This window comes from Melozone crissalis, unplaced genomic scaffold, assembly GCF_028551555.1.
Source record: "Melozone crissalis strain CALT ecotype California unplaced genomic scaffold, PUWL_Pcris_2 ptg000027l_1, whole genome shotgun sequence".
NCBI lineage: Eukaryota > Metazoa > Chordata > Aves > Passeriformes > Passerellidae > Melozone > Melozone crissalis.
This window is the reverse complement of record NW_026535805.1, coordinates 33,307,766-33,335,572: the sequence shown is the minus strand read 5'-3', so window position 1 is coordinate 33,335,572 and position 27,807 is coordinate 33,307,766. Positions and strand designations below refer to the sequence as shown.

General features: G+C 42.4%; 1 protein-coding gene across 1 annotated transcript; it reads left to right on the top strand.

Annotated features, from left to right (window-relative positions):
- Nucleotides 1–27,318, top strand: TXLNB (taxilin beta). The gene is made up of 9 exons (XM_054279948.1): nucleotides 1–403; nucleotides 2,319–2,410; nucleotides 6,422–6,592; nucleotides 12,130–12,324; nucleotides 13,868–13,987; nucleotides 18,795–18,869; nucleotides 24,005–24,097; nucleotides 25,221–25,316; nucleotides 26,413–27,318. The coding sequence occupies exons 1-9, from the start codon at nucleotides 1–3 to the stop codon at nucleotides 27,223–27,225; spliced, it is 2,058 nt and encodes a 685-aa protein (XP_054135923.1). The 3' UTR covers nucleotides 27,226–27,318.
- The last annotated feature ends 489 nt before the right edge of the window (nucleotides 27,319–27,807 follow it).

Sequence of the window (27,807 nt, the reverse complement as noted above, 5' to 3'; positions counted from 1 at the left end):
ATGGAGAGTGACCAGTCTTCCGCCTCACCTGGGCAGGACATCCAGGGGCAGAGTGGGGACAGAGCTGCCCCTGGCCTGCCATCCCCTGCTCCAGCCCCCATGGAGCAGCCAGGCAGCTGGCCCCAAGCAGCCACGTGTGACATCTCAGAGGAGCTGAGCCGGCAGCTGGAGGACATCATCAAAACCTACGGATCTGCCACCAGCCTGATGGAGAAGGAAAGCACTGCTGCAGGAACAGACAGGCCTGAGAAGGGAGAGCCAGGCAGCTTGGAGGATGCAGAGTATGAAGATGGAAATGAAGAGAGTGAGAAAGAGAAGCTGGCTCCTGGAGATGCCTCCAAAGCAAAGGAGCCCAGCGGCAACAAGGAGCAGAAGCTGGAGAAGAAAATCCTGAAGGGACTAGGTAAGTATTTACATACTCACACAGCCCTTCTGCAAACACAAGTGAGAACTCCCTGGTCCTTGCTCTTTACCATGTTAAGTTTCTGGTATGGATGATAGGGGCCTCCAGTTACCACTGAAAATTACAGTGACCATTACAACTTTTCTATAACTGATAATAATGTTTGGCACTACCCAACACGTAGGCTATATCAGACATTAGTTCTTAAAAAAAAAAAGTACCACACAACACTGATGTACTACTGGGCCACCCACATTGGTTAGCCAGAGCTGTCAGTCCAATGACACATTGCACAAAGTCACTTAGATGAAGGAAAACCTAGCCTCTCATCTGTACCTCAGTGAATGTTTTCTTCTCTTGTCTGCTCAGATATGACTACCCACTGGTCACAACAGTAATAATGGTACTACTGTGTGGCATGGGGACCTGCAGAATAAATTTACTGTCATGCCCAGGTTGTTTTTCATTTAGGAAACCCCTTGACTAATCATATAATATAGATGAAATAAGCCAATACATTTGTTCTCTAACACCTCAGCCCTGGCAGAGCTGACAGCTGAGCTAGAAAGAAGTCTTAGCAAGTTTTTGAATACATGTACTTTCTGCTGGGCAGCCACTAGAGAGCAATGTAGTTACATTTTAATCTAATATAGATGTAAATTATTTCCCTTCCTACATTTAATTCCAGCCAATCTTCGAGCCTCTCCTTTGCATGAGAGCCCAAACCCAAATGCAGACTAAGCCTGTAAATTAATCACCATAGACATTCTCACAGACAAGGGACTAATCATAGAGCACAGCATGGATTTTTTCCCTCAAATTCTTTGAATGTCCAGAAGAAAATTCCTCTTTCTACTGCCTTGGCTTTGGTGCTGTTACTGGTACTTCATCAAGCTCAGTGAAAACCCTACCAACATACAGTGCTCCATCTGCCCTTGTGACAGTTCACACCAGGATTTGATTTTAGCTCCGCTTATTTATGCTGATGCTGTAGAGAGAATTTAGTGTGAAATAAAGGATTTTCTCCAGAGACCTGTACTCCCAGCCTGCACTAGAACTGAAAATGTAGAAAATGTCCAGCCCAAAGCAGATTTTGTCTAACAGTCTCAGGAAGGAAGAGCATTTGGAAAAGCATGTCCAAGCCCCTGGGACCACAGGCTTATCTCCAGGGATGTCAGAGACACTTTGTATTTCATGGACAGCAGTGTTCAAGTCCCAGCTCATACCTGGGGCTGAAATGAAAACCAAGAAGTGTCAGAGGAGCAGCAATACCTGAATGGCTGTGCAGTGATTTGGCTTTGCACGCCCAGGGAGTTATTAGACTCCCTCTGGAATACAAACTTTCTCCACCAAGTCAGTGAAGTGATTTACACAAGTATCACATAGCCCAGACCTGGCTGGCAGCACCTACCACCCTCTGATTGTTTACTTCCACAACATAGTCTCTATATCTGACTTAATATTCTTGATGTCTTGTGTGGGTCTATCAGCAAAGGAGCTGAATACACCAGACTTGATCCATTTTCACTTACAAAGAGAGCTGTTCCTGAGCCTTTGGGGTCCAGGCCCTTTCTGTCCTATTCCAGTCAAATGTACCACTTGTCTGACCTAATCATCTTGCAAAGACATTGAATGGAAATCGGATTACACAGGACAAAAGCATCTCACAGACAATGTTTTTGTTAGAAAAAAGCCCATTACTGAGGTGTGAAATGGAGGAAATTCCTAGCATGTTTGTTCTCATGGGGCAAAGAAAAACTCAGAAATTTACAGCAAAAATTGTTCCTTTCCTTCCAAAATGCCTCATTTCAGCCTGTGTTCTTACAGGCCCAACCAATTTCAAACAGCCAATTTCATAACAGGACATCAACTACAAACTATATAGCATCAAATCTCTGCTTCCTCTTTTTCTAAGGAAAAGAAGCCACCCTACTGATGCAAAGTTTGAATAAGCTGAGTACTCCAGAAGAGAAGCTGGACCTGTTGTTTAAGAAGTACGCTGAGCTGGTGAGTACAGTGTTGGCTCTTTTCTGTACAATCTGCCTACACAAGAAGGTATAAAAAATACATGACATGCAGCATGGTCAAACCTCACATACCAGCAGTGTCTGTACTCATAAGTGAGTCCCAATACAGCTGTCATAGTCAGATAATTATGGGTAAAAAAAGAGAAGAAAAGTAAAAAGTGAGGAAAACAAGATTTGGGACAGAAAGTTGATGACGCAGAATATTTGTACTTAGAAGCAAATCTACCAAACTGACCCACACTGGAGACTGGTGTCTAGGCTCCTGCCTTCACCTCCTGCAAGGAGTTTTGCATGTTTCTGTCCCAGGTATTGCTTTAAATTATGCATTGGTGATTTCATCCAAATGAAAATAATACAGGATTTAGAATAAAGCTTCCTGTATTAGGAAGCAGATAATAGACAACTGAGACTAATTGTAAGAGAAGCCACAGCACAATGAAATGAAGAGTCAAAGCCCCTGCCACCATAATGTCACTCCTGTAACAATGCCACCTACCTGACTGTTCTTTCCACGCTTAAGATGGGTTATTTTCAGATGAAGGGATATTTTCCTTTGTAGTCAAAGGACTGCATGACCATAAGCTGTGGAAATCTTACAAATGACAAGGCTGCAGCATTTTATACTTTGTGGAGTGCTGAAAAATGTGTGAAGTAGAACATTGACTTTTTAATTGGTTTTATGCACAGATGTGTCCATGTCTCATAATAACGTGAAGTGAAATTTAGCTTTCCATTTTTCATGTAAAATCCCCTGATTTCATAAATTGGGTTCAGGCTGTTTATAGCCTATCTCATGCTTAAAGGGACTGCATGCTCTCAGATTAACTGAAATAGGTCTTCTTCCTCTACAAAGTACTCTCCACTGCATTGAAATGGCATTGCAGCACTGTATAAAACAGGGGCTGGATTGCCAGTAGCCCATTCAGGAGAAAGGTGCTAAAACAAAAGTACTGAACACTTGTTTCTGACATACTGTGCAATGTCACTGAAATAAATCATTCCTTAAATACAACAAAAACCTTGTTGGAGACAGGCTCACCCTGCTCCCTTGAAGTGGCTGAGGGGCATGTGGTGATTAATGGCTTGTCAGCAGCTGGCTGTAGCTGTGACGGCTCTCCCTGCTCCCTCTTGTCCATCCCCATCACACACTTGGGATCATGTCTTGCTTTTGCTGAGCTGTTTTCCAGCCAGATCAGCTCCCTGGTCTGGTGAGCCGTGTGGTGACACAAGCACTTGTTGCAGCACAGCTCAGGGGAAGGTGTAGCCATGTGATAGACGGAGCTGGGTGCTTGGCAGTGCTTCCCTCACTCCACGTAGTGTTGAGACTGGCTGTAGCTGGAGAGGCCACCCAGCAATGTTATGTCCCTACCAGCCCATGCCCTGGCACAGTCTGTACAACTGAGGGCACACTGCAGGCTGGAGCACGGGCTGGAGAAGGTAGAAGCCATGCCAGAGGGGATGGAGAAGCAGGACAGGCATTTGGGCACAAGCTCTGCCTCTACTCGCCAACAAAGAACATTTCATTCACTAAATCCTGTGTGTTGGGTCAGCAAAGCAGACTGTGGTTTACAACAACTTTAGCTTACAAACAGCTGTCACAGAATTGTTTATAACTGGATTCTTTTCAGAGGTCCTGCGAGTCTCACAAGTGCTGGGTGCAAGAACAATGTGCTAAAAAATAAATACAAGCTCCAACATTGTCTGCAGTGGGATCAAGATAAAACTTTTCTTTCCTAAATTGACTGTTTCTCTAGGACAGCTTTCAAAAGTAAAAATTACTTCTATTTGCAGTTAATTTAACTTCTATTTCATTAATTATTCATAAAAACTTAACTTTGGGGACCATTTTGGCATTCCTATTTACCAGTGAATTGCCTTTTTCATTGGAAAAGTAACATCATGTCTTAGATATTCCTGAGAACTTGGAGATATAAGCTTCTAGTGCAAGTAATATTAATGGGGGGAAAAAGGCAAAAAAAAATACACGGAAGACTTCTCATATCAAGATTAATACCAACTTTATTCTGAGGCCCCTACCTCAAGCACAGTTTGAGTGAATCATGAAATTTGGATAAATCACTATCCACTGAGCAGAGACTGTGCATACAAAATGTGAAGTAAAAAGAATGCTTTTTATGTTTTTCAGCAGAAAGGGGATGTTGTCATCTTATTGCAAAAGTTCCATACCTTGTCAGTGATTGCTCATGGTCAACTCCTCACAGCACTGACTCCTTCTTCTTCACAGCACAACCAACAAACTGCAGCTCCCTTCTCACCCAGCTAACCCACTCTTTTGTAGCACTCTTTTTCTTATTGGACACAGCTGTGGCCTGTTAAGGGCAGGCCTGCTCCTAATCTTTGGTGATTAGTGCAGCTGCCACTGCTCAGGTGTGAGACTACCTTCTGCACTATCTTTATTTTCTTACATTCTATCCCTCCACAAAGGGAAGGGGACAAAAACAAACTTATGAAGGAAAAAATCTCAGCCTTAATTACAGAAAATAAATTTCTTTTCCTACAATACTAGAAAAATTATTTCAGCTAGTGCAGCTTGACTAGATGCAAAAGAAAGCCTGTATTGTGATCTACAGGAGCAAAAATAGTTAAAAGTTGGACATAAACTGTAAATATACTCCAAGCTGGTGAGAGCATTGTTTTGTGGTACAATTAGCTGTGATTTGATTATTAATACATAGAGGTCTCTACTGTAAGCATAAATTACTGAACATCTACAGAAAACAGATGAAACTGTAAAATATGATGCTGTTGACTGTCTTGTTTGAGCTGCACATCATTCCCCAGTGCTCACAGACTTTCCCAGTCATACTGGGGTTACTTAGTACAAGTGATACCATATTATTAGATAATGCAGTCCTAACAGCAACTGTTATTATTAAGGTTCATATGTTTAAGCTCATGTGCTACTGTTTTTCAATCAGAAAACATCTGGATTTCAGAAATACCTTGCAATGTATGCACATCTGTGATACAGTGAGGAGGGTTATTGTGTGTTGGAACAGGAGATGAAATCATTAAAAGCTTCAGAGGTGAAAGACTTCTTTGACCTCACTGTTAGGGTGTTAATTTACAGTACAGTAATTTTTTTCCAAACATCCAGAGATGGACATGCATCAAAAGAAATAACCAGACTGTGCAGGGGTTACTATTAGCAGTTATGTTGCTAGTCCTCTTTGCCCCCTCCAAATCCACCCTGCTCCCTACCAGCCTTCCAGGGAAGGCAGGAGTCACGCACCCACAGAACAGCAGGCTCCCAAGGGAACAGCAGGGACTGTCCCTGTTTCCTCCAGGAATTATACGGAGACAAAGAGCCCAAAAGAGATTTGCGCCATGACCCACCCCCAGTGATGGCAGGACCTTCAGAAACACAACTGACAGACACTCTCACATGGTCCTGTGAGCCAGAGGAGCCTGGCAAGAGGAGGTGCCACATGTCATTTTGGGAAATTCTTCTCTGAAGAGAATTCTCCTCCATCAGCAACAAAGCCCCCACATGAACAACATTCTTGTGTTGTTTTGTCCAGCAGGTTCCTGGATATTTAGGAAACTGCTTCTTTTTCAGGAAACTGAAAAATAAAATAGAATTAGCAACCACTGTATCACCTCATGATCTGGAGAAATCTCACCACACAAAGCGCTACTGACTGCTCTAGTTCCAAATGTTGAAACAAAAAAAAAAAAAATCACAGATGTCCTTCAAAGAAATTCAAACCAAAGAAGGAAGAGCTAAAATGGGTAAAAATTATGTTCACCCAACCACAGTACAGCGCACTTGGGACTGTCGCTGCAGGCAGATTTGGGAATCTCCATGTTCTTCTCTCCTATCATATTAGTGCTGGTAAATACAAAAGATTTCCTAAGAGGTCAAAAAAATTTGAAGACTTTCCCCAGAACAAAAGAGCCTATTTTCTTTTCCATCCCACTTGTTTCATTTTAATCAATGTTTCCCTGTTTTAATCCCCATTTTGCCCAGCTTGAAGAACATCGTGCTGAGCAGAAGAAGCTGAAGTATCTACAGAAGAGGCAGGCCCAGATCACCAAGGAGAAGGACCAGCTGCAGAGTGAGCACAGCCGAGCCATCCTCGCCCGCAGCAAGCTGGAGAGCCTGTGCCGGGAGCTCCAGAGGCACAACAAGAACCTCAAGGTGAGCGGGAGCCTGAGCACAGTACCCAGCAGGGAGGGAAAGATGATGGTGACACCTTGCCATCTCCCTCTAGTACCAAATCAAAGGCACTTTTGCATCTGCACATGCAATATATAATAATTATATATACACTCTGATCTTGAGGTCCATTTACACCAAGATCCCTTTGTTTCTCATTTGGAAATATCCCAGCACTTTTGGACACTGGGTTTGCCCACACTAGCTCTAAGCCCTCCTTGCATTATTAGGGAGCACAGTGCAGAGAAGAGCAGTGGGACTAACAGACCATGTCCCTCAGAGTGCAAATGCAAATGCACCTGCATGGACAAAACCACAGGAACACCAGCTTTGCTCCAGTGGACTCACAGGAGGCTGGTGGGTGTTTTCATGTAATTCAAGCACTTGGACTTTCTCAAGTGATTTGTGAGGATCAGTCATTCAGGACATTTGTCTAAAGACACAAAACATCAAGACAGGAAGAATGCCAACATTATTTGTGGAAGTTATTTGGATTACCAGAATCAGTTAAAAGAGAAAATTTTTAGGGATGTCAAAATGCTGGGATCCATACACCATGTCTGCCAATTGCTTGGTGCATCACGCCATTTAAATGTGAAATTTATAATATGATTATGCTCCTTGAAAAAAAAAGTATGTTCAAGAAGAATATTTCTGTTGTGATTAAACTTTTTTTTCTGAGTGCATGTTAGTGATAGTGTTGGTATTAGTACACAAAAAGCCTCTGCTTTGATCTATTCAAGCTCTTTCTTTATGGGAATACAGTTATGTATAGAATTACACATAGGAGTTGTCAGCAGCAAGAATTCCACCTGATACAACCTCTGTTACTGGTAATGCATTTTCATTCGTTTCCACTGGCTCAGGAGTTGGCCTTCAGGGTCTTGCTCTGACTTTCATTGTGTGCTGGTAAGAGTACAACTGGGAGAGGGAATAGTCACTCATACACTCAAACTAGTGTGTGCCCTAGTAGAAGGATAAAAGCAGTTTAACACATAGGGAAGCTAGAAGCAAATCTCTCTGTCCTCAGTTATAGTCGCAAAGAACTGCTAGTGAAAATTAAATTTGTGCCTGTCATTTGTATTAGACCTGAGCCATTCCTCAATATTGATCCACAGTGATTTACCAGGCCACCTGTGGGTAAAATCTTTCAAAAGAAATACAAGCCAGTTTTAAAGTGAACTAAGGATACAGTGTACAGTGTTTTGCATTGCCTTAACTGATGTTCCTAAGCAAATCGTTATCAGTGGAACAAATCAGTGAAGACTGGGGCATCTAGAAAAACTAATTCTATTTGGAAAACATATTTGGAACAAATTTTGTTGAATTCCTCATACAGTTTCACAGCTACTTTATGCTTATTAATCTTCCTACTAGAAAGCATGATTTTTCCATTTTCTTTGTATACAAATACTTCTTTGCACATTTCATCTTTACAATTAGGAAAGTCTCTTTTCAACATTTTTTTACCTGTTGGACTGCTTTACTTTGTGACTAGGTTCTCTAAATAAAGCTATCAATTTCAGGCTCATTTCTTATTTTTATGGTGTATCTTTGCCAGGTGAGCCAGGGAATATGCCTGAGGTGATCTGGTATTAGGAAGAAGTGTTTGTATTTTCATCACTTCTTTCTAAGAATTTTGAGACCTTTTAAGAAACCCAGAATACTATCTTTCCTCAGGTTCCCATGCTATCAGCATAGAAAAAAACCCCAAATTAAATAAGACAGTAAGACAAAATACACTTGTAGAATGCATAAGAAGTAAAGTAATAAACAAAAACATTTGTTATCTTTATCCAGTTTTGTCTCTGTAAGAATTTTAGCATAGTTCTTGGAATATTTGCCATTATGCTTTAGCTCCTAGATATCTGTGAATGTCCAGAAACTCATGTTCTATTTATTTAAATGAGTGCAATTTTCTTTCACTCATGACTGTAATGAGAGGGCTCAAAACCAGAAAATCTATCAAATTGTATTTTTAAAATCTTATGCTTAAATATTTTTATTTTGGTTTTGGCAGGACAGAGATTCATAATTTTTTAGTGCTTGGGATTAGCAATTTGATTATGTTTCAAAACGTGAAAAATAGAAGCTAGGAGGCTGTGTCATTTCAATAGCAAAGGAGAAAGCTGACCTGCCCTGATCAGAAACCCCCTCTGACTTACCATGTGGTACATTATATGCACATCATGTCATGTAAATGTCATCTTCACTCATCTGGTGTGTGGAATTCCCATTAACTGCACATCCGTGCAGCCAAGTGGTGATGAATATGTATTCAATGCAGAGCTGCATTGAAAATCCACAGGGCAGATCAGAGAAGGAAAATTTCTGCTTAGTATTGGATACCAGCCTCAAATTCTCACTTACATATAGTCCAGCTACTCTGATTATTTCCTTGCAGTTACACAGATGTTTAATTCTCCCTCCAAGAAAAGCAGAATAAAGGTTTGTGAAATAGCAGAATGTGTTCCCACTGCAATAAAGAGCAGCTCTGCTGAGAGCAACAGCAACTCATTTCTCTGCATGGAGTTCATGTTCTGCCAATTATCTGACAGTTTGGTAGCTACTTAGCATCTTGTAGTGACATGAACATCTCAGGTCCCTCGTCCTCCCTGCCACCAGGCATTAAGCAATGACTTTCATACAAATGTCACAAAAGTCAACAGCTTTAGCTATGGGCTCAGCTCCAAACTGGCTCAGACCGTGGTGCCTGGGAATGAAGAGCACGGTTCATTGAAAAAAGGATTCCTCACTCATATCATCTTGGCTGATACGGCTTCAGCAGACCAATAGTGCCCCAGAGAGGCACGAGAACAACTCCAGTATCAATCACACTCTTCTGTTCACAAATGATCTCACATTCCTGTGCTAAATCCCAAACTGCAAAATATCCTGCCTTAATTTTAACAAGGTTTTACATTCTTACATTCTTGGCAGCAAAACATGAGAGCAAAAGCAGTATGGCACTAGGACAAGAACATATGTTTGAAAGGGTAAACAGGGAGTGCAAAGGTTCAGAAAGGGCAGAGAAAAGAGAACAAGAGTTTCTGGCTGGTCTCTGCTCAGTGCTGTAGCCACGCTGTTGTCCTTCTGCTCAGCCAGTTCCCTTTAATCTGTGACTGGGATCTCAAGGATTTAACAAATGAGGGCCTCTGAGGAGCTCCCCAGGACACACACCAGCCCCCATCCCCAAGCAAATATCCTTCTCAAGTATATTTTTCTCCAAAGCAGAACAGATACAGAGAAATCCTGCATCCTGCAAATAAATGCTTGCTGGCTCAGTGTCTTTAACCATGAATCTTTGTATTGTCTCTGTGCTTTGTATTGTATCATTTTTCTACCTCAGAAGAGCAGGAAGTAAGATCTTCTGAGTAACACATATGCAGAGGGTTGGGGTTTTTACATTTGCATGATTGGTAGTCTCAGGATGTCTCGTTTCACCTCGTAACAGAACTGTTTGGTGTGACATATGCACAATCCACCTTTTTTGGTTTATATTCATATGGACTTATTACTCTGGAGAGCTTTAAATCACAGCAGTGACATGTTATAAGGCTACCTGCATTAGAACAATAAAATGTTTTTGAGGAAGGATGTTTTGAAGCCACAGAGAGACAACTTCAGACATGCAAGTTCAATTTCTCACTCTGACTTCTGGAAGTGAAGCACCTGCACTCTTCTGCCTACTCAGGGCTGCACCTATGTAATGGAGAACTAAGAGGCATGAGGAGTTTTTTAAACAGTTTATTGGAGATAAAATGGAATTCTAACTTAATTAAAACTACCTAGGAATTCAAGTCAAATTTGGAAAAAGTTTCAAATAAAAATAAAAAGGTTGACATTGTTTGTAAACATGCCCTTTCAAAAGAAAATTAGATGTTTCCTTTTGGGAATGCTAAATCAATAGATCTAAAACATCTTTTGAGCGGCATTTTTAACTCTGCTTTGGAAGGTCATTCTTCTGCTAAAAGGATTTAAACAAAAAATACCCACAAACAGCTCTATTGCTGGTTAAGCAAAATGTTTCAAAATAATTCTCACCAACTGAGAGAAAAAAAATTGGAGAGCTTCTCTTTCATCTTGATGCAAATTTACTGTATGTTTCATTTCCAAGCCAGGTACTGAACCAAGATCCAACCCCCAGGTCATTTGCCCAGTTCCACTTGAAATTTTTCCTTCCTATTAGCAGAGAGAGTCCTTCTGGGTCCACACTTTGTATTACTATTTATGAATACACACACAGGTTCTTGTGTGAACTGCAGAGCACAGCAGGGCTCCGTGCACTAGGGTATCATTAATGGCTCCATTGCTTTCCTCCCATCATCCAAGGTGTTGGCATCCCTATTGCTCCCTGGACAGCAAAAGGACAAACATGCCCTACCTTGAACAGCAGCTGTCCTAGATCAGGCTCGTGCTGTGCATGCTAAGCAGAAATTGGGTCATTTGGTATTCACCTTACTTTATGAGCAGGGCCCAAATCAACGCCTGCTATGTCACATTCATGATACAAATTATACCTTATTAGAGTCAGCCAAGGCTTTATTCAAATATTTTTATAGAAAATATCCATATGCAGTGTTACCAGAGATTTTTATGCAAATTACTATGATAGTTGAAACCTTATTAGAGTATGGCATTTGCATTCTGTGGAGTGAGTTTTTAGCGTGGTCCTGGCCTGATTTGTAACTACAGCAGATATGGTCTAGCAATTCTATATCAGGATTACCTTCCCCAGAAGGGCAGACTGCCCTGGAAGAAAATGAGGAAGGAATAAAAATAGTCGGTATTACTGGATGCAAAGCAATGAATCCAGATCCTTTCTGCATTGCCTTTTATATAAACAAATCTAAAACAGAAGTTCAATAATAGGGAAACAAATTAAATCTGAATGTCTGCTTTAATTCCGTAGGAAACAACTTAAAAGCTTTCCTTGAATTCACTAGCTAGTAAATTAGTGCAAATATTTATGTCAGTTAAAAAATTAGGGAAGGAAAATTGGAAGGGGACTGGAAGGGATTCCTCAGCAAGTGATGGATTTCTCTTAAAAATTTAAATCCCAAAGGCCATGACTTTGATATGAAGATTCCTTGTTAAATTGAGGCATTGTAAAAGGTGATTTTTTAATTCAGTCAAAGACAATTTTGATAAAAAAGCTTTTGACTGTTTCCACTAAATATCTTTTTCCAAAGAAGAAGGTGTGATGCAGTATCATGAATCAAGACATGCATGTATGTCCTCTCCTTCAGGCTTGCTTTGACCTGAAGCTCTGCTCTACATCCATCTTTATAAATGCAAATTCTTACTTCCCTAATTTTTTCAAGGCCGCTGTGTAATTGGCTCTGTAAATTTAGAATCTTGCCTAATGCTGGAGCAGATGAAAGCAAGAAAATCTCCAAAGAGGAATGCAAACACGTATAATCCTTCAAAGGGAAGCCTTATGCTACTCTGAAACAGTATTTTTTGGGAACTGCTTATTATGCCTCTCACTTACTGTGTTCCCTCCCATTTAACAACAGGAGGAAACAATCCAGCGGGCACGGGAGGAAGATGAGAAGAGGAAAGAAATAACTAATCACTTCCAGGGCACCCTGAGTGAAATCCAGGCTCAGATCGAGCAGCAGAGTGAGAGGAACATGAAGCTCTGCCAGGAGAACACGGAGCTGGCCGAGAAGCTGAAGAGCATCATAGACCAGTACGAGCTGCGGGAAGAGGTGAGCGGTGCCCCGGCCGCTGCCGGGGATGGCAGCACGCTATCCGGCTGTCCCGGGGGACCAGGAAGCACTGCCCGCAGCCTGGCCGTCGTTCGGCTGTCTCACGGGGTGGCCCCACCGTGCTTTGCCCTCCGAGCAGCGCCGGGCCTGCAGCAAGGCCTCTGCGGTGTGGGGCTGCGTGGGACAGCGCCCGCCCGTGGAGCCGCGGCTGCCTTGCTGTGAGGGAGAGGGCTGAGGCACCCGAGCAGCCAGGGGTGCCAGGTGTCTGCTGAGCTGCCCAGCCCCGTCACAGCTCCCCCAGACCCCCGGGGACCTCCCCCAGCATCCCTTTCCTCCTTCCCACTAAGCTCTCTCTGGGTACACCCCAGCTCCCTTTCCTTTAGCAGCCTGTTCTTCAGGGGACAACAAATATATTTTGTTCCCTCCAGAAGCAGGTTGCTGAGAAGGGCTCTGATGTAAACTATTTGACCCTTTCCCAAAAGCAGAAAATTAGGATGACAGATAAAGGAGACCCTTTGAATTTAAATAGATTGTTTTTTTTTTTTTAATTTTGACATCAGAAAAAAATCCTCCAGTAAAATCCCAAACTATCTTTTTTTTTTATTTTATGACAAACATCAACAAATATCACAATGGGTCTTTTTATAGTTTCTAAATACATTTACTGTGAGCCTCAGTGCAATCAGACAACATTATCATACTGAATAAAACATAAGTTATCTATCTTTACAATCTGGAATGACTGATACAATACCTGCTTTTCCAAATCTGTTGAATCATGTATGAATTTCTATACTGAATGAAGGAAATGTACACTCCTCTCTTGTGGTGTCTATGAGAAGAAAATGTAAACCAGAGGGACACACACAGAATAATTGCTCCTATGAATTTTATCTAAGTGAATGAAGAGTGAAGAAGGCTATCAGCAACATTTATCTCCTGAAAGTCACCATGGAGGCAGACAATTTACAGGCTGGAGGAGGCCTCTGGTTTGTTTGGTCTCAGATCCCCACTCATGTCCTGTCACCCAGGCCCTCCATTGCGCAGGTGTGTCCAGACCAAAGGGGATGTGCTGGGCTTGTATTTACTCAGAGGCTGTCATGGGCTGTGCATGTGCTCCCAGTACTGCAGGTGCAAGGTGTCTACACCATCATCCACACTGTGGCCATTTAACAGCTAAAAAAAGTGTGTCCTCAGCACTGTTATTATTGGTGAGCAATTATTTGATCTTCAATCATACTAGATTGGACTGATCACTGCATATGTAGATCATAGAACTGGCAAAGATGCTAAGGCTTTCTTTTTTTTCATATAATAAATCAAAATTGATAATGTACACCAGCTTCCCTTCCCATGTTAATTCTGACACAGTTTATTCTTATCACAGCTGTAACGCTTCAGTAATTGCAATAGGAGTGTCTTCTTGTTTTGCAATGATTTTGTCTTTTAAGTGTTCCAGTAAATAGCTGTACATGTACAAGCATGAAGGTCTGTGTAGATAATTAAACCTGCACATTCAGCAGATTTTTTTTTTTTTTTACAGCACCTTGACAAAATATTTAAGCACAGAGAACTTCAACAAAAACTGGTGGATGCCAAGTTGGAACAGTCTCAGGAAATGATGAAGGAAGCCGAGGAGCGACACCAGAAAGAGAAGGAATATGTATGTGCCTATCCTTCTAATTTGTCTGTCTTTCATCTAGCTTTAGGCCAAAACAAGCCCTGCATGCTATTTCATGAATATATTCAGGTCCAATCTGGGGTACAGTAGCAGAGAAGTTTTTATAGCTACCATCAGTGCTCAATGCAAAGGAACAGCCTCTGAAAGGCTGCTTTCTTTGTCATTTACAGTTTTAGAGCTAAACCATCAGAGAGGAGACCAAGAACATGCGATTGAAGTGAAATGGCTGAAGGCTGCTATTCCTCCAGGTTCCAGGCATGCTGCCATGGATCCACTTTTGCCCTGGAGGAATCCACAGGAGCCACTTGCTCTTACAAAGCCTCCCTTTCACTGCTTCCCTCCTTATACTGGTTTGCCTCTGTCAGGCAGGCAGGGTCTGGATCCGTCTAGCAGCTTTGTCTGCTCTTCCTTCCTTTCTGGAGGCAAGGACATCTCTAGCAGGGGGATAGGGAAAAGTAAGAGACATGTCCTCTGCAGGCACAGCTGGGATGGAAGGAGGACACTCCTCCATCTGTAGTCTGACACATTTTGTGACTCAATCAGACTAAAATTAATTTTCTCAGACTGCCTGGTATTTTCACAGCAATCCTCACATCCACAAAGGATCGGAGTTCAACGCAGGCACGTGGTCCCTCTTCTCAGTGGAGGCAGCAGCTCTCAGGGGGAGTGACAGGCTCTCATCAGCTGCAAGAAAGGCTTAGTTTTCACCAGTCCTCCAGCTAACTCAGGAGCAGCATGAGAGATTTCTATAGAGAGGACATTTATCCCTTCCCCGTATCTGGAAACAGATATATTAGCACAAGCATGGCTTTAATGGGTATCTTAAAATACTCAAAATAGATGAAAATATGGAGCTCTAAGACTTGTTGTTAGGGCACAAAGGAAACACAGCATACACCTCTTACCAAAAACAGCCCATAAGAGCATTTATCCTCTTTCTCTGAACTTATCTCTCAGCTGGAACACCCACTCCTGTTCAGCTTTACTCCCTGCTAAAGAGTGAGGGTGAAAATGAGCTGGGGCTTCTCGGTGCAAATCTGCATATCACTGCATTACAATCTGTAGTCCAGCTGACTTATTCTCCTTCCCTCTGAAACCTACATAAAGCCAAACCCCACAATTTCATTCATGACCATCGATTCTTGGCAGATTTAAACTCCAAAAATCTCCAGATGTCCAAGAAATCACTTATAATGGCAAAGCAAATATGGGCTTACTTTACTGAAGTCACTGGGAGTTCTGCTAATGAGTACCAGATTTCAAATACTGAGGGGGGAAAAAAACCTCAGAACAAGAGATATAAAAGACCAAGCATTGGCTCTGTGGAAAACTGGCATATACAGCCTTGTGTCAATGACTTTTCATACTGCACCTCTCAGAACATGAATTTTGGGGCTGCTTGTCATCTGTGACTGTCCCTGTTTTAGCCAAACCTTCTTTGCATGTATTATCCAGAACTGGTATGCACAGATTTGGTATTTTCATTTCTTTTAAAGCACTGAAAGTCATCACTGTCTACAATTGGGAGTGGAAGATTTTCTTTTGGGCTTTGCTGTGTGTAAGAAATAACAGGTTTGAAAACAAGCTACAAAACCTTTACGCAGTGGGTGTATAATGGCATGCACAGTGTACAAAGAATATTTTTCCCATTGTCCAAATGAATTCTTAAAAATCCTGTCCCTGAGGTAGGCTGGTGGTGTGGGGCTAACATCACCTCCAAGCAAGGTAGATTTAGCTGCAGAAATGAAGGCCAAAAGCCATGCAATGAGTCAAGGCATAATTAGGCATGTCACGATGCATCACGGGCAGCCCAGCACCAGAGAGCTGGCTTACACTTGGCTCCCACCTCCATCCTATTGATGTGCTCTTAGTCCCTCCCACCCAGCCATTGTGCTAGCGTCTGTGGGAGTAATGTATATACATATATGTGTGAAATCAAGGTGCTTTTGATGGAGTTCTCTCACTTAGCTGTAACTCTCTCCAGCTCAGTAATGTGCAAAGTTAGAACAGCTTTCAGAATCTTTCTCTCCATAGAATTTTCTCATCCCTGTGTATGACCTTTGCTGCACGATTTTGCAAGTGTTCTTAAATGAAAATTATTGTATGCTTTTATCTATTTGATTACTCTTTGAAGGCTCACTTTGATGCCTTCCCATGCACTTCTTCCATGTGGGAATCTTTGCCCCTGTGCAAAACCTCTTTACCTCAGACAATGAGAGGTGTTCCCTCTTGCAAAGCGTGTGCACCTCAGAAGGAGGTCATCTCACTGCTTGCACAGTTCACTCTATGCATTCACCAAAGAATGCAATTCCCTGTTGAAGCAGCAGTGGTTCCTAATGTGTGGTTTCCACAAAGGGACAGCTTGACCTAAGGATGCTATTTTATCACCATCCCACAACTGGTCAGCACGACATAATTGGAATTTACAGAGTCTGACAGCAAAAAGAGAAGTTTAATTTTCACTAAACCAGCCCCTGTGACTGTCTGGGCCTCCAGCAGCTACCATAGCTCTAATAATAGAGTGTAGCATCACCACCCTTCACTAAAGTGCTGCTCTGTAAACACCACATGCAATATTTATTCGTTTCTTAATACTTCAGCCTCCTTGTTACCACTTCACAGTCTATTAATAAATGTATCAGTTCTGATTCATTTTCTCCCAGCTTGGTGTTTGCAGATGACCTCAGGCTGCATAAGAACATGTGCTAATTTGAGCAAGCCTCTCTGTGGCTTGCTTCCATTACAGAAGAGTTTATTAACTCTTGGATTTTTGTTGACTGCAGAAGTTATGTGGGTCAATAAGAAAGAGGGATTTCATTAAGAGGCAAAAGAAGCAACTTTTCTTTGCCTTCTCTGTCCATCTGTGGTGCTGTGGCCAAAGACCTGGTGTAGGAGGTGGGACCTTTTCATTATTCCAGTCACATTGGGTATGGAGGTAACCCCAGCTGAGATTGAAGCAATTCAAATAAAAGTCCAGTCCTTGAAAGTAATGACTGGCCTAGGGACTGGGTAGCTCTGAAAGTTTTGAAGCACATTTCATTAAATCATTCAAACCCTATAAATTTTAAAAGACATTCTAAAAAATTAGATATCAAAGAAAGGTGAAATTTAAAAATCCAAATTTCATCCAGACTTTAAAAAAATTTATTAAATTTTGTGTACATGAAAAGCATACTCTCTTCTGAGAAAATAAATGCACAAACTGATGCTCATTTAACCCATGCGAACTCTTTTTACTGGCCATGGCATATCCTATTTGAAATTTTAATCAACAAGACCTGAATTAAAGGACTTGATTTATCTCCATGGAATCAAATTAAATTCTCAAAATAAATATTGAGGCAGATATAAAATAAGTACAACACATAATTTCTTCATAATTGAGCTGTAAAACATTCTTATCTAGGAAACTTTAGATGTTAAAAATTCAGTGGGTCCAAATTAAAGGGCTGAATTGATGAAATATTTTTCTAGAGCCAATATACAAATGTTTATATATGCAGCAAATCTAATTCAGATAGTCTCTGTGCCACAAACAACTGGAGACCATCAGCATTTTAGGGTTCATCCTCAGCTCTTTTACCAGGTGCTATTTGCATAGTTTACATGTGTTATTTCCAATAAAATGGCTAGAATAAAAGTTTTTACTGAGGATCAAATACATTTTTGGCATGTGCTTCTACTTGCCTTCCACTTCCAATATAAGATCCCCTGACATACACAGTCCTTTTAATTATCAATATATTTTTAGAGCCCAGCTGTGCTGTTTTAAATACAATTTACAGTACAATTTAAGTTCAATTTAGTCCAACAGAGCAAAATCCTGTGGTAAAATAACTTCTTTATGTCTCATTTCTCAAGCTATCATTAGCATTCATTTTCTAAAATATATTTGGCCTGACTAATAAAACACTTTATAAATGTTTGGTAGACGACAGGGACATTTCTTTAACACCCTGGTAAATGTTTCCTGCTTTTAGATTAAACCAATTGCTAAAATATTACTGTGTACTCTGGAAGTGCTGACTCAGAACTGTAGCCAGGAAAGGTCTCTGCAAACCTCATTCCTATGGTTCGTTCAGCCTTGACCAATCCTCCACCTGTTTTATCTGCAGCCTGCAGATCAGAATGTGATTTTGCCAAGCACCTTGGAGCAGGAAAGCACACCTTCCCAGGAGAAGCCAGGGAAGAAATTGCAGTCAAGCTCCTCCTGGGCTGCCTACTTAACCTGAGACATTTATCACCCTGAGCTGGAATTCTCCACTTGCCAGGGCAAACAGAGCCCAAAGATAACAGACAGCAGTAAATGTATGACATTTGCTATGCACTGGACTGCTGAAAACTCCCAGATTTTTTGCTGCAGGTCTGACTGTGACCATCCCCACATACTAACTCAGGGTTGTTAATGCGAATGGAAGTTTGCCATTCACTGGAGAGCAGGAATTTGGCTGGAGCTGTGCTGAAATGAATGCGCCAGAAAGTACCATAACCATTCTCTAGAAGTCTGGTGAAGATGTGGTTAAATACCACAGTTTTTATAGCCCACTGTACTGCACACTTAATTCCAAGTAGGTTTTGAACTCCTATTCAAATATGCCCATGGAATGCAAATAGCCTGTCCCACGTCTCAGGATAACACTAAATAGTCTGCCTTACCTAACTGCTCTAACTATATTCACCTCAAAGTTAGGCCACTCCTTATCACAGTAACATGAGGAGCTGGAGCATGAGGTTTTCCAACTGATAATCTAGGGACCTAACAATTTTTTCTCTGTTGCCCAAAACACAGCTCCTGAACCAAGCTGCAGAATGGAAGCTCCAGGCCAAAATGTTAAAGGAGCAAGAGACTGTCCTGCAGGCACAGGTGACGTAGGAGAGGTGATTGCATGGTGTGCCTTTGTTTGCCAGTTTTTAACCCATGAGGCACAGCCCAGGTAAAGTATCCAAACTACTTTCTGTGTATTCCTTCTAGCCTCATTCTACATCTCATAGACTATTGCAAAGGAAGCAGGTTATTTTCGAGCCAACTGTAAGGTAATGCCCATACTGCAAATCACACTCTGACATGTGGGTTGTTTAGTCTAAAGAAGAGAAGAAGCCCTTTTTGCAAATTTTTGGTATAAAAGAGGCTTACAAAGATGGAAAGAGATTTTTTTGCCAGGGCATGTGATAGGACAAAAAGTAAAAGTTTTAAAGTGAAAGAGGAGAGACTTCTTTTACATATGAGGAATAAATGCTTTGCTGTGGGCTGGTGGGACACTGGAAAAGGTTGCCCAGAGAAGTTGTGGGTGCCCTGTGCCTGGAAGTGTTCAAGACTGGCTGGATGGGGTTTGAAGTAACCTGGTCAGTGGGAAGTGTCCCTGCCTAAGGCAGAAGGATTGGACTACCTGATCTTCAAAGGTTCCTTCTGACTCTAATAATTCTAAAGTGCTGATTTATGAGTATTTACAGTGCTCAACCACAGAACTATGTGTGTGCCTTAATTATTTACCATAACTAGCCTTCAGGCAGGTTTCTTATACAGCAAAGCACTGGAGTACATACATATCAGGAAACAAGTTTACCAAACTGGAGCTGCTGTGCCCATATGCTTTTCTGAACTGGGGTGCAAAGGCAGCATTTTCATTAACTTTAACAGGAATTCTGTTTGCTAAGGGCTTATAAAGAGGGGTCTCTAGGATTTCAGTGCTTAACTTCATTACCAGGAGTCAAGCTGGAGTAAAAGGCAGTAAAACCAAGCCATAAGCAGAATATACTACACTTTGGGAGCAATGCAATAATCACCTTGAGTTTTTGAGTGAGACCTTGAATCAATGAGTGAGAGCACTAGATGACATCAAAAAGAGAGAGTGTCAGTAAATTTTTCTACATTTAAGAAACAATTATGTAGATTCTTTGACCTGTCTGTGAGAAAGATTCCCCCCAGGCAGAACCTTGAGGGGGGTGGTGTCAGTCTGTAAGCCCCTCTTGCAGCTGCCAATCTCCTCTTCCATCAGGAAGTGCCTCCCAGCCCTTGCTCACAGTTAATCATACAGGCAAGTTGTCCCAGCTTTTTCCTTGCAGATGGTCTAATTGCTGCCTCTTGAGCCATCAAGAAATTTCAGTGTTAAACTGATAACCTGGACACCTGCTAAGAGGGGTTTAGTTTTTAGTGTGTTTTTTCAGAGGCTGAGATAAGCCAGTGGCACACCAAAGAACATCATATAAACTGCTGCTGACAATAGTTTGACAGGTTCTGCAATGAAACCTCCAAGACCTCCAACTGAGTCTGTCCTGTCTGCAAACCTGCTCCCAATTTTCTCAGAGTGGTTTTAATTAAACTTTTATGATCAATCAGAAGAAAAAAATTATGCAGGCAGCTATTAAGCTGGAGTTATTGATAAAAAATAGAACATTTGAAAGAGAAAAGGTGTTTTTAGAAAACACCAGTCAAGTCTGTAAAAGCATTGAGAATACATGTGCTCCTCCCAGGCTTGTGCAGACAAAAATTTGATTTGCTTCCTGAAATGAAATATGCAGTTAAGTGTGTTGCTCAGGTGTGAGAGCTCTGTCACTTACCTACCAGCCTTCATTTTGAATTAACAGGAATAATAATAACATTATTAATATTATTTTTTAAAATTTTTATTATTTCCAGTATGGTAGCACCAAAGGACCTCCTTCATGGGCCAGATGCTGTAATGCAAGGTGTTGTGCAAGTGCAGAACAGAAAGAGCATAAAGAGCTCTTTGACACAAACAACACAAAGCAATAAATAGATATTATACCCTATCCCAGGAAGTGTTCTAGGAGAGGTTGGATGGGACTTTGAGCAACCTGGTCTAGTGGAAGGTGTCCCTGCCAGTCTTTGGGGTCCCTTCTAACACAAGTCTTTCTATGATTCTGAGATTAACAGAGGAACACCTGCATGGAAATTTGTGAGAAGATGTTGGGTCAGTGAGACAGGGAGAAGCCATAATATAACCTTCACAGTGAGATATCACTCTGCTTCAGAGGAGGTGATGAACACCCACTTCTTCCTTGAGTTGGAAGGAGCTGGGGACACCATATTCATGCCAGCCGATCTCTGGATGGCCAATGTGCCAGAGACAGCCAAATCCGGCACTCCAAATGGTGACAGGGGTCTGGCACCAGCTGAGGAGGCACACACAAACTGTGGTGGCGCTTCCCAGGATGCTCCATGCTCTCCCCAGGCATGATGCTTAGGCAGATTATTTTGGCTTCATGCATTGAAACCAAATAAAAAGATAGAGGCTGGCCAAGACCTTTAATATTTGGTAGCCAGCATAGGGCAACCACTAAACCATGGCAACCAAGAAGAACACAACAAGGCCAAAGGGGTGCCCCCATGGTAGCACCCTCTTGCCATGGCAGTGCTGAGGAGCCTCCACTTCCTAAAGCCTTGCACTCAGAGCAGTGCTGCCTCTGCCCTCCCTTCCCACAGTCCGGCTGGATACAACAAGGCAATCCTCGTCTCCCTGATCTTGGAGCACAAGTGCATGCTCCCAGTGAGTGACATCTCTCACAGCCTGTTCCCAGCCACTGTGAAAACATTCATTTATTATTCAGTTTAAATTGCAGAAGCTATTCTTAGTGCTGTGGTGCTCCTCAGGGACCCAGCTGAGGTCAGAGCTTGCCCTGTTCAAATGTGAAATGTTTTTGACCTAATTAAACAATACACAAAAATTGGAAGGGAAAGCAGAGACAGACTTGAGGTGAGCTTTCTTAAAACAGATCTGGGCTAGGAGCCTCAGTTCTCTGACTCCCACCTCTGCTCCATCACCTGGCTTTGGGAAGCTCAGGCATTTCTCCTTAGAGCTGTGACATCTTTTCCAAATGTCAACATTCCACTACTACACCAGGTAGCAGTGTCCCACCTAGGCTGTGGAACTTGGGCTGCTAAAACAAATCCCTCTGAGTTTTTGTTTGTGCCTAGGTCACAGCTCTGGCTACAGCCTTGTATAAACACAAACATGCAAGCTTCATGTCAGCTAGCTCTGACACTGGTGCCATGGAGTGCTCTGTATGGGTTAACATCTCGCATCTTCACCCAGCTCCGTGGGGAACGGCTGCAGCCTGTGCCCTCCTCTCACCCTCCCAGGCCCTTCCAGCCCAGGTTATACCTGCCTGGAAACCTGCATTTGTGGCTGTGGCAAGGGGCACCATAACATAACAACCAGCTTGAACAAGCATGATACATAACATAACTGTACTTGATGTCAAAATCAGAATGAAACCCACCCCAATATTAGCAACGTTTTCTAAAACTTCTTTCCCTCAGTGACTTCACAGAAGTATCAGGGGTGAGTTGGCTAAAGAAAATTTAGCCAACACTAAAGAAAATTTCCTAGATAATCCTTTTTCCAGCTCCCTGCTGGTGTGGAGAAAGAGGCAACCAGCTTCCACCCACACATTGGAATACTGCAGGCTGCTCTTCACCCTCCCAGTGCTCTGCAGCCACCCTGTCTCAGCCACCACATGTGACACCATGTGACACTTTTCCTAAGAGCTGCCAGGGTGGACAGATGAAATGTCTGACGACCTAAATATTTCTAGGGATGTTCTGGCACCAGAAGGAATGGAACAAGCTGGAGCTGGTTTTCTTTTCCAAAGGGAAAAAAAAAACCCCAGGAAACAAACAAACAGACAAACAAACAAACAAACAAACAAAAACCAACAAAAAAAACCTACAACAACAAAAACCAAACAGTGCAGGAAAAGCCGAAAATGAGAAAATCTTACAGAAACACTAACCTCAGATCTTTAGAACATTTGTTCCTCCAACACCATCTGCTTATTTTAGATACAAAAAATTGTAATAATGAAAAAATACAGCCACAGATAAACTTTCACATGGCTGCCAGATATAAACTGACAGCAAAATATGGAATCCTGGTAGTCTGAAATGCTGGCACATTGCAAGAGAATTTTATTCTGCTCTGCTCCTCAGAGTGAAGTGAAACTGGCAGAAGAGGCTGGCTGGGCATGGCTTGCTCTGTCTTTGCTGGCCTTGCCTACAGCTGCAGTCCAAAACAGAGCTGACAAGGTTCCCTCTTAGCTTGCTCAAGCTGTGGTGCAGGGATGCATCCTGAAGGAATCCAGTGCAGATTCACAGCAGTGTGAAAGTGAAGGGTGGGCTTTGTTTACATGCCAGGTAACACAGAAAGTGAGCAGTGACACTCCTCTCCAACAGGGGAGTGCAGTGAAGCACATCAAGCACTGCCTGTGCAGCTCCTGGCCAAGCCTGAGACACCAGGCGGAAAGATGGAAGAAGGGAAACCACGACTGCAGCGTGGTGTGGGGATGCCTCTCCCCCAGCTCACTTGGACATCCAAAGCATCCTAGCCAGGGCAGCACCCGGGTCCCAGCCCGGCTGGAAGAGTGCTCAGAGAAATCCCCAGGGCCGGTGAACAGCCAGGCAGCCATGCAGTATTGACCTCCTCTGCCAGGGCTGAAACCCCCAGGTTAGAGCTGGGGTTTGGTGACATCTGCATGGTGAAGCAAGGCTTGGAGCTCAGGCACAGCCCTGCTCACGCTGGCTCTCACCTTGAGTTAATCACACTGAATGGTCCTGCACAGCATCAGTGCTTGGACCAGCTCAGGTTAGTCCTTGCCCATGGAGATGGGCCAGGGATCAAAGCAAGGGGAATGTTTTCACAAGTCTTATATCTACAGAATTACTTTTCTTCTGGACACCCTGTATAGGGATACCACAGCTGCAACATTCAGGAGAGGAGGGCATCCATAACTCCAAAGTCTTTTTAAAATCACTTGCCGGACTCTTTCTATTCTTACTCATCTTTCTGCAATGGAGGAATCATAATAGTTTGCAACGATAAAAAGTTGCAAAGAGTTTCTGTGCTTTCATGGTCTCCAAACAGAAACTAATTTCCATGCCCAAACATAATATTTATTTTATTATCTTCTACCAAAGTAGAAGTTCATCATCCTGGATGTTCTGAAATTAGTGAGGTTCTTTTTTTCTCTCTGTTAATACAGATCACTCTGTACTCTGAAAGATTTGAAGAATTTCAGAAAACGTTGGCCAAAAGCAATGAAGTGTTTGCCACATTCAAACAGGAGATGGAAAAAGTGAGTAGGAGCTCATGCCTGAACTCTGTAATTGATACTTTCCTTTTAGATTTTGATATTTCTCACTCTAATAATTCTACCTGAGATGGGACCATCTCTGCACATTTTGAAGAATAATTTCATCAACATTCAAATAAGATTTAGGACACACTCAGCCACGACTGACAGCAGGTTGGATTTCAGCTTTGCAAGCTGAACAGCAGAAAGGAGAGTAGAAAGTTCTCCATTTCAGCTAAAACTGAAAGTGCCTGGAAGAACAAATATTTTACTTAAAATATAATGTGGTGGTTAGATACAGATCCTTGAAACATCCCAGAGGGGGAGTCTGGAGCCACATTTATCAGACCATGTTCCCGGGAGTGCCCAGAACCTTCTAGGTGACTGACACTGGCACAGAGAGTTTGACATAGGCTACACATCTTTTACTAGAGTGTGTAGGCAGAGCTGAAGCCCACCAACCCCTTTACACCATGTGGAAACCATCCAAGAGACTGTCTCCTTGCAGCTGGGGTTCTTATTTCCTGTAATGAATGGGAGTTAAAAACCAAACACATCTACGTTTTGTACATACTTGTAATAAACAATGTTCTGCTCTGCCACCAAGGCTCAAAATCCTCACACCCTGATCCAGGCAGCACCTAATAACTCTTCACAGAGAGTCCTGCCTGCAGAAAATCATCAGGAAAAGTGGTGCTATTTAGCTAGTGGTGTGTTCTGGAGGTAGTATAGAGGGGTGAGTCGTCCAGGGGGAATTTCCCTGGCCTTGAGGACTCAGAAGAGCCCCTCTTTAACTTCCCAGCAGTCTAGCACTGTAGTCTGGTAAAGAGACAAACAGAATCCACCAAATTCTTTGCCTTTTGTTTTCATGGTAGTTTGTATGCTGGAAGTTGGCTTTAATCAACTGGTCCTATTGTTGGGACTACAGACTAGAGGCTGAAAGTGATATAGCAGCTACTTCAAATGAAATCCATCCCTCAACATAAATTATTACTTAGCACAGACATTACAGCTGCTGGTAGCAGAGCTCTGAGCAGGGCCAAAGACTTGAATAAAGGGGCTGCCCTAATTTCATCTTTAGCATGGAATTTCTGTTGTGATGTAGCTTTTCTTCCTGATTCTACAGATGACAAAGAAAATGAAGAAGTTAGAAAAGGATACTGCTACATGGAAATCCAGGTTTGAGAACTGTAACAGAGCATTACTGGACATGATTGAAGAGGTGAGCAGTCTTTCCCATCTCAAGATGCATCCTTTTCCCCACGTAAAACTTTAATTAGGAGATGAGATAATCCCAGAAATCAGTGAAAAAATTCTTCTTGAATCTAAGGGTCTTTCTTTCAAGCTACCTTGATAATTGGATGTCTTTAGAGAAAAAAGACAATCCCAGCTAGTAGTGCTTTTAGATTGTGCAGGCATCCACTACATCCATGAGAAACTGAATTATGTAACTCTGAATTTTAAGTGCTCTAAAAATGGGTGATTCTCAATGCTCTCCCATACAAGCAAATTGGCATTAGTTCACTTCATGCTACTTTCTGCATAAGAGCATCCACCCAGGGAATTAATGTGTTCTAGCTAATGAACTTTAAAATCATGCCTTTCATTAACTTCCTGTGTAGTCAGACTCTAAGAGTCAAAAGCAAGTACTGTGTCTCTCCATACTTTTAAATGTGCTGTCCCAGGGGCATTGCAAAGGAAGTTCATAAGCACATTGGAACTCATAACTCATTCAAAGAAGATAAGAGGCTGCCTGAAGTTTCACCCCAAACATAAGCTGAACCGGGACCAGATCTTTCTGGTTAGCTTTGTAGCTCTGTGCTATTGCTATTTCTATTTTTATGGATTTCTGTATCTCTTGTTTCCTCACTGGGTGTAGAAAATGTTCCAATTCAGGTTGCTCTTACAGAGCCCAGAAGCAAGATAAACAAACAAAAAAAAAATGCAGCTCATTTGCTTCCAAATTCACACCCACACCAACCAAAAGTCTAAGCAGGCTTTGGGTTGCTTGTCTGCATGGACATCCACTATGCTTTTCCATTTCTCCAGAGCATCAGCAGGTACTCCTGCAAATACATTTGAGTGAAATTGATCTGAATATGTATCCAGAATTTTAATACATTGTAGTTACAGGGATGAATTTCCTCTTGAATCTTCGGTCCAAAACACCATAGTTATTGAAGAGCAGCTGGTGAAAGCCAGCCACCTGGCAGCATCCTCTGAAGGCTGCTCAAATAATTTCCTAATTGCCAGTTCCACTAATGAATTGTATGCACCCAAACTGAGCCTGTACCTTTGCCTGATGTCTTTGACTACAGAAAGCCATGAGGTCCAAGGAATATGAGTGCTTTGTGCTGAAAATCCAGAGACTAGAGAACCTCTGCCGTGCTCTGCAGGAAGAGAGAAATGAATTGTACAAAAAAATAAAGCAAGCACAGTTCCCAGAAGAGGTGAATGGAAATGGCATCTTAGAAGAAGAAGAAGAAGAAGATGATGAAGAAGATGATACTAAAACAACGCCTTCCCCCTCTGAGCAGGAGAGCATTGAGCTGCATGAGAGTGACAAGAGGATGCTGAAGCAGCTGGCTGAAGCTTTCAGGGTGTCCCACAGGGCAGAGGAGTCCCTCTCAAGCAACAGCAGCAATCCAGAGCCCTGTGACACTCAAACATGTAATGCCATCCTGGTGCCAGAACCTCCTGCTCCTCTCACTCCACATTCAGAGTCTGGGAAAACCTGTGAGCAGCCCAGCACGAGCACACCAGCACCCACTGAACACACAGCAGCACCCACTGAAAGTATGACAGTGCCCACTGAGAACGGGTCAAAGCCCACCAAAAGCACGCCCTCACTTCCAGACAGGGTGCCAACACCCACAGAAAGTGTGCCAGTGCCTCCTGAGAGTGTGCTTGTCCCCACTGGGAACATGCCAATGCCCACTGAAAGCATGCCAGCAACCCCTGAAAACATGCCAACCCCCACACAAAGCACACCCATCTCCCCTGGGAATATGCCAGTACCCATTCAGGGCCCACCAAAGGCTGCAGAATGTGTGGATGGCCCAGCAGATAGATCTGTCCAGGGGCAGTCTGCGAAGCAAACAGGGGACACAGACATGGAAGCAGTGGATTGAAGACACCATGTGCCCAGGTTTGTCTTCTGCAAACCAGAGCTCTGCTTCATCCTCTAAATTGATACCTTTTTTTTTTTTTTAAGAAACAAAAATTGTTTCCTAAAATACACTCATGTATTTGTATGCAAATGTAATGCACTTCTCTTTGCTACCACTATCCAGTAATAATGGGTCTGCAAATTTTGAGTCCTTCATCTGCTTGAAGTATAATACTTTCTTAATGACATGGAAATACAATGAAATCACAGGATCTCTTTTTCCCAGGCATGATGAGTCATCTCATTCAGGAAAATAATTTTAGTGTTGCACTTCCATGTTTCAAAAAACAATGCAATTCTCATGCATATATTTAAAGACTCATAATTAATTCTATCTATTTATTTTGATATTGCATAAAAGGTGGCCTACTTGGACACACTATGATTTTAATAAATGAGGTGAAAGGAATCTGTAATTACAAAGTAAAATAGTGAAACCATAAATGTGGTCAGCCATATCCAAGAAGCGGTGCAACAGCCAGAGGTGAATTTTTGGGCAAGGAAATGACCACTCAGCACTGTAACCTAAACCCCCACAAGCTTT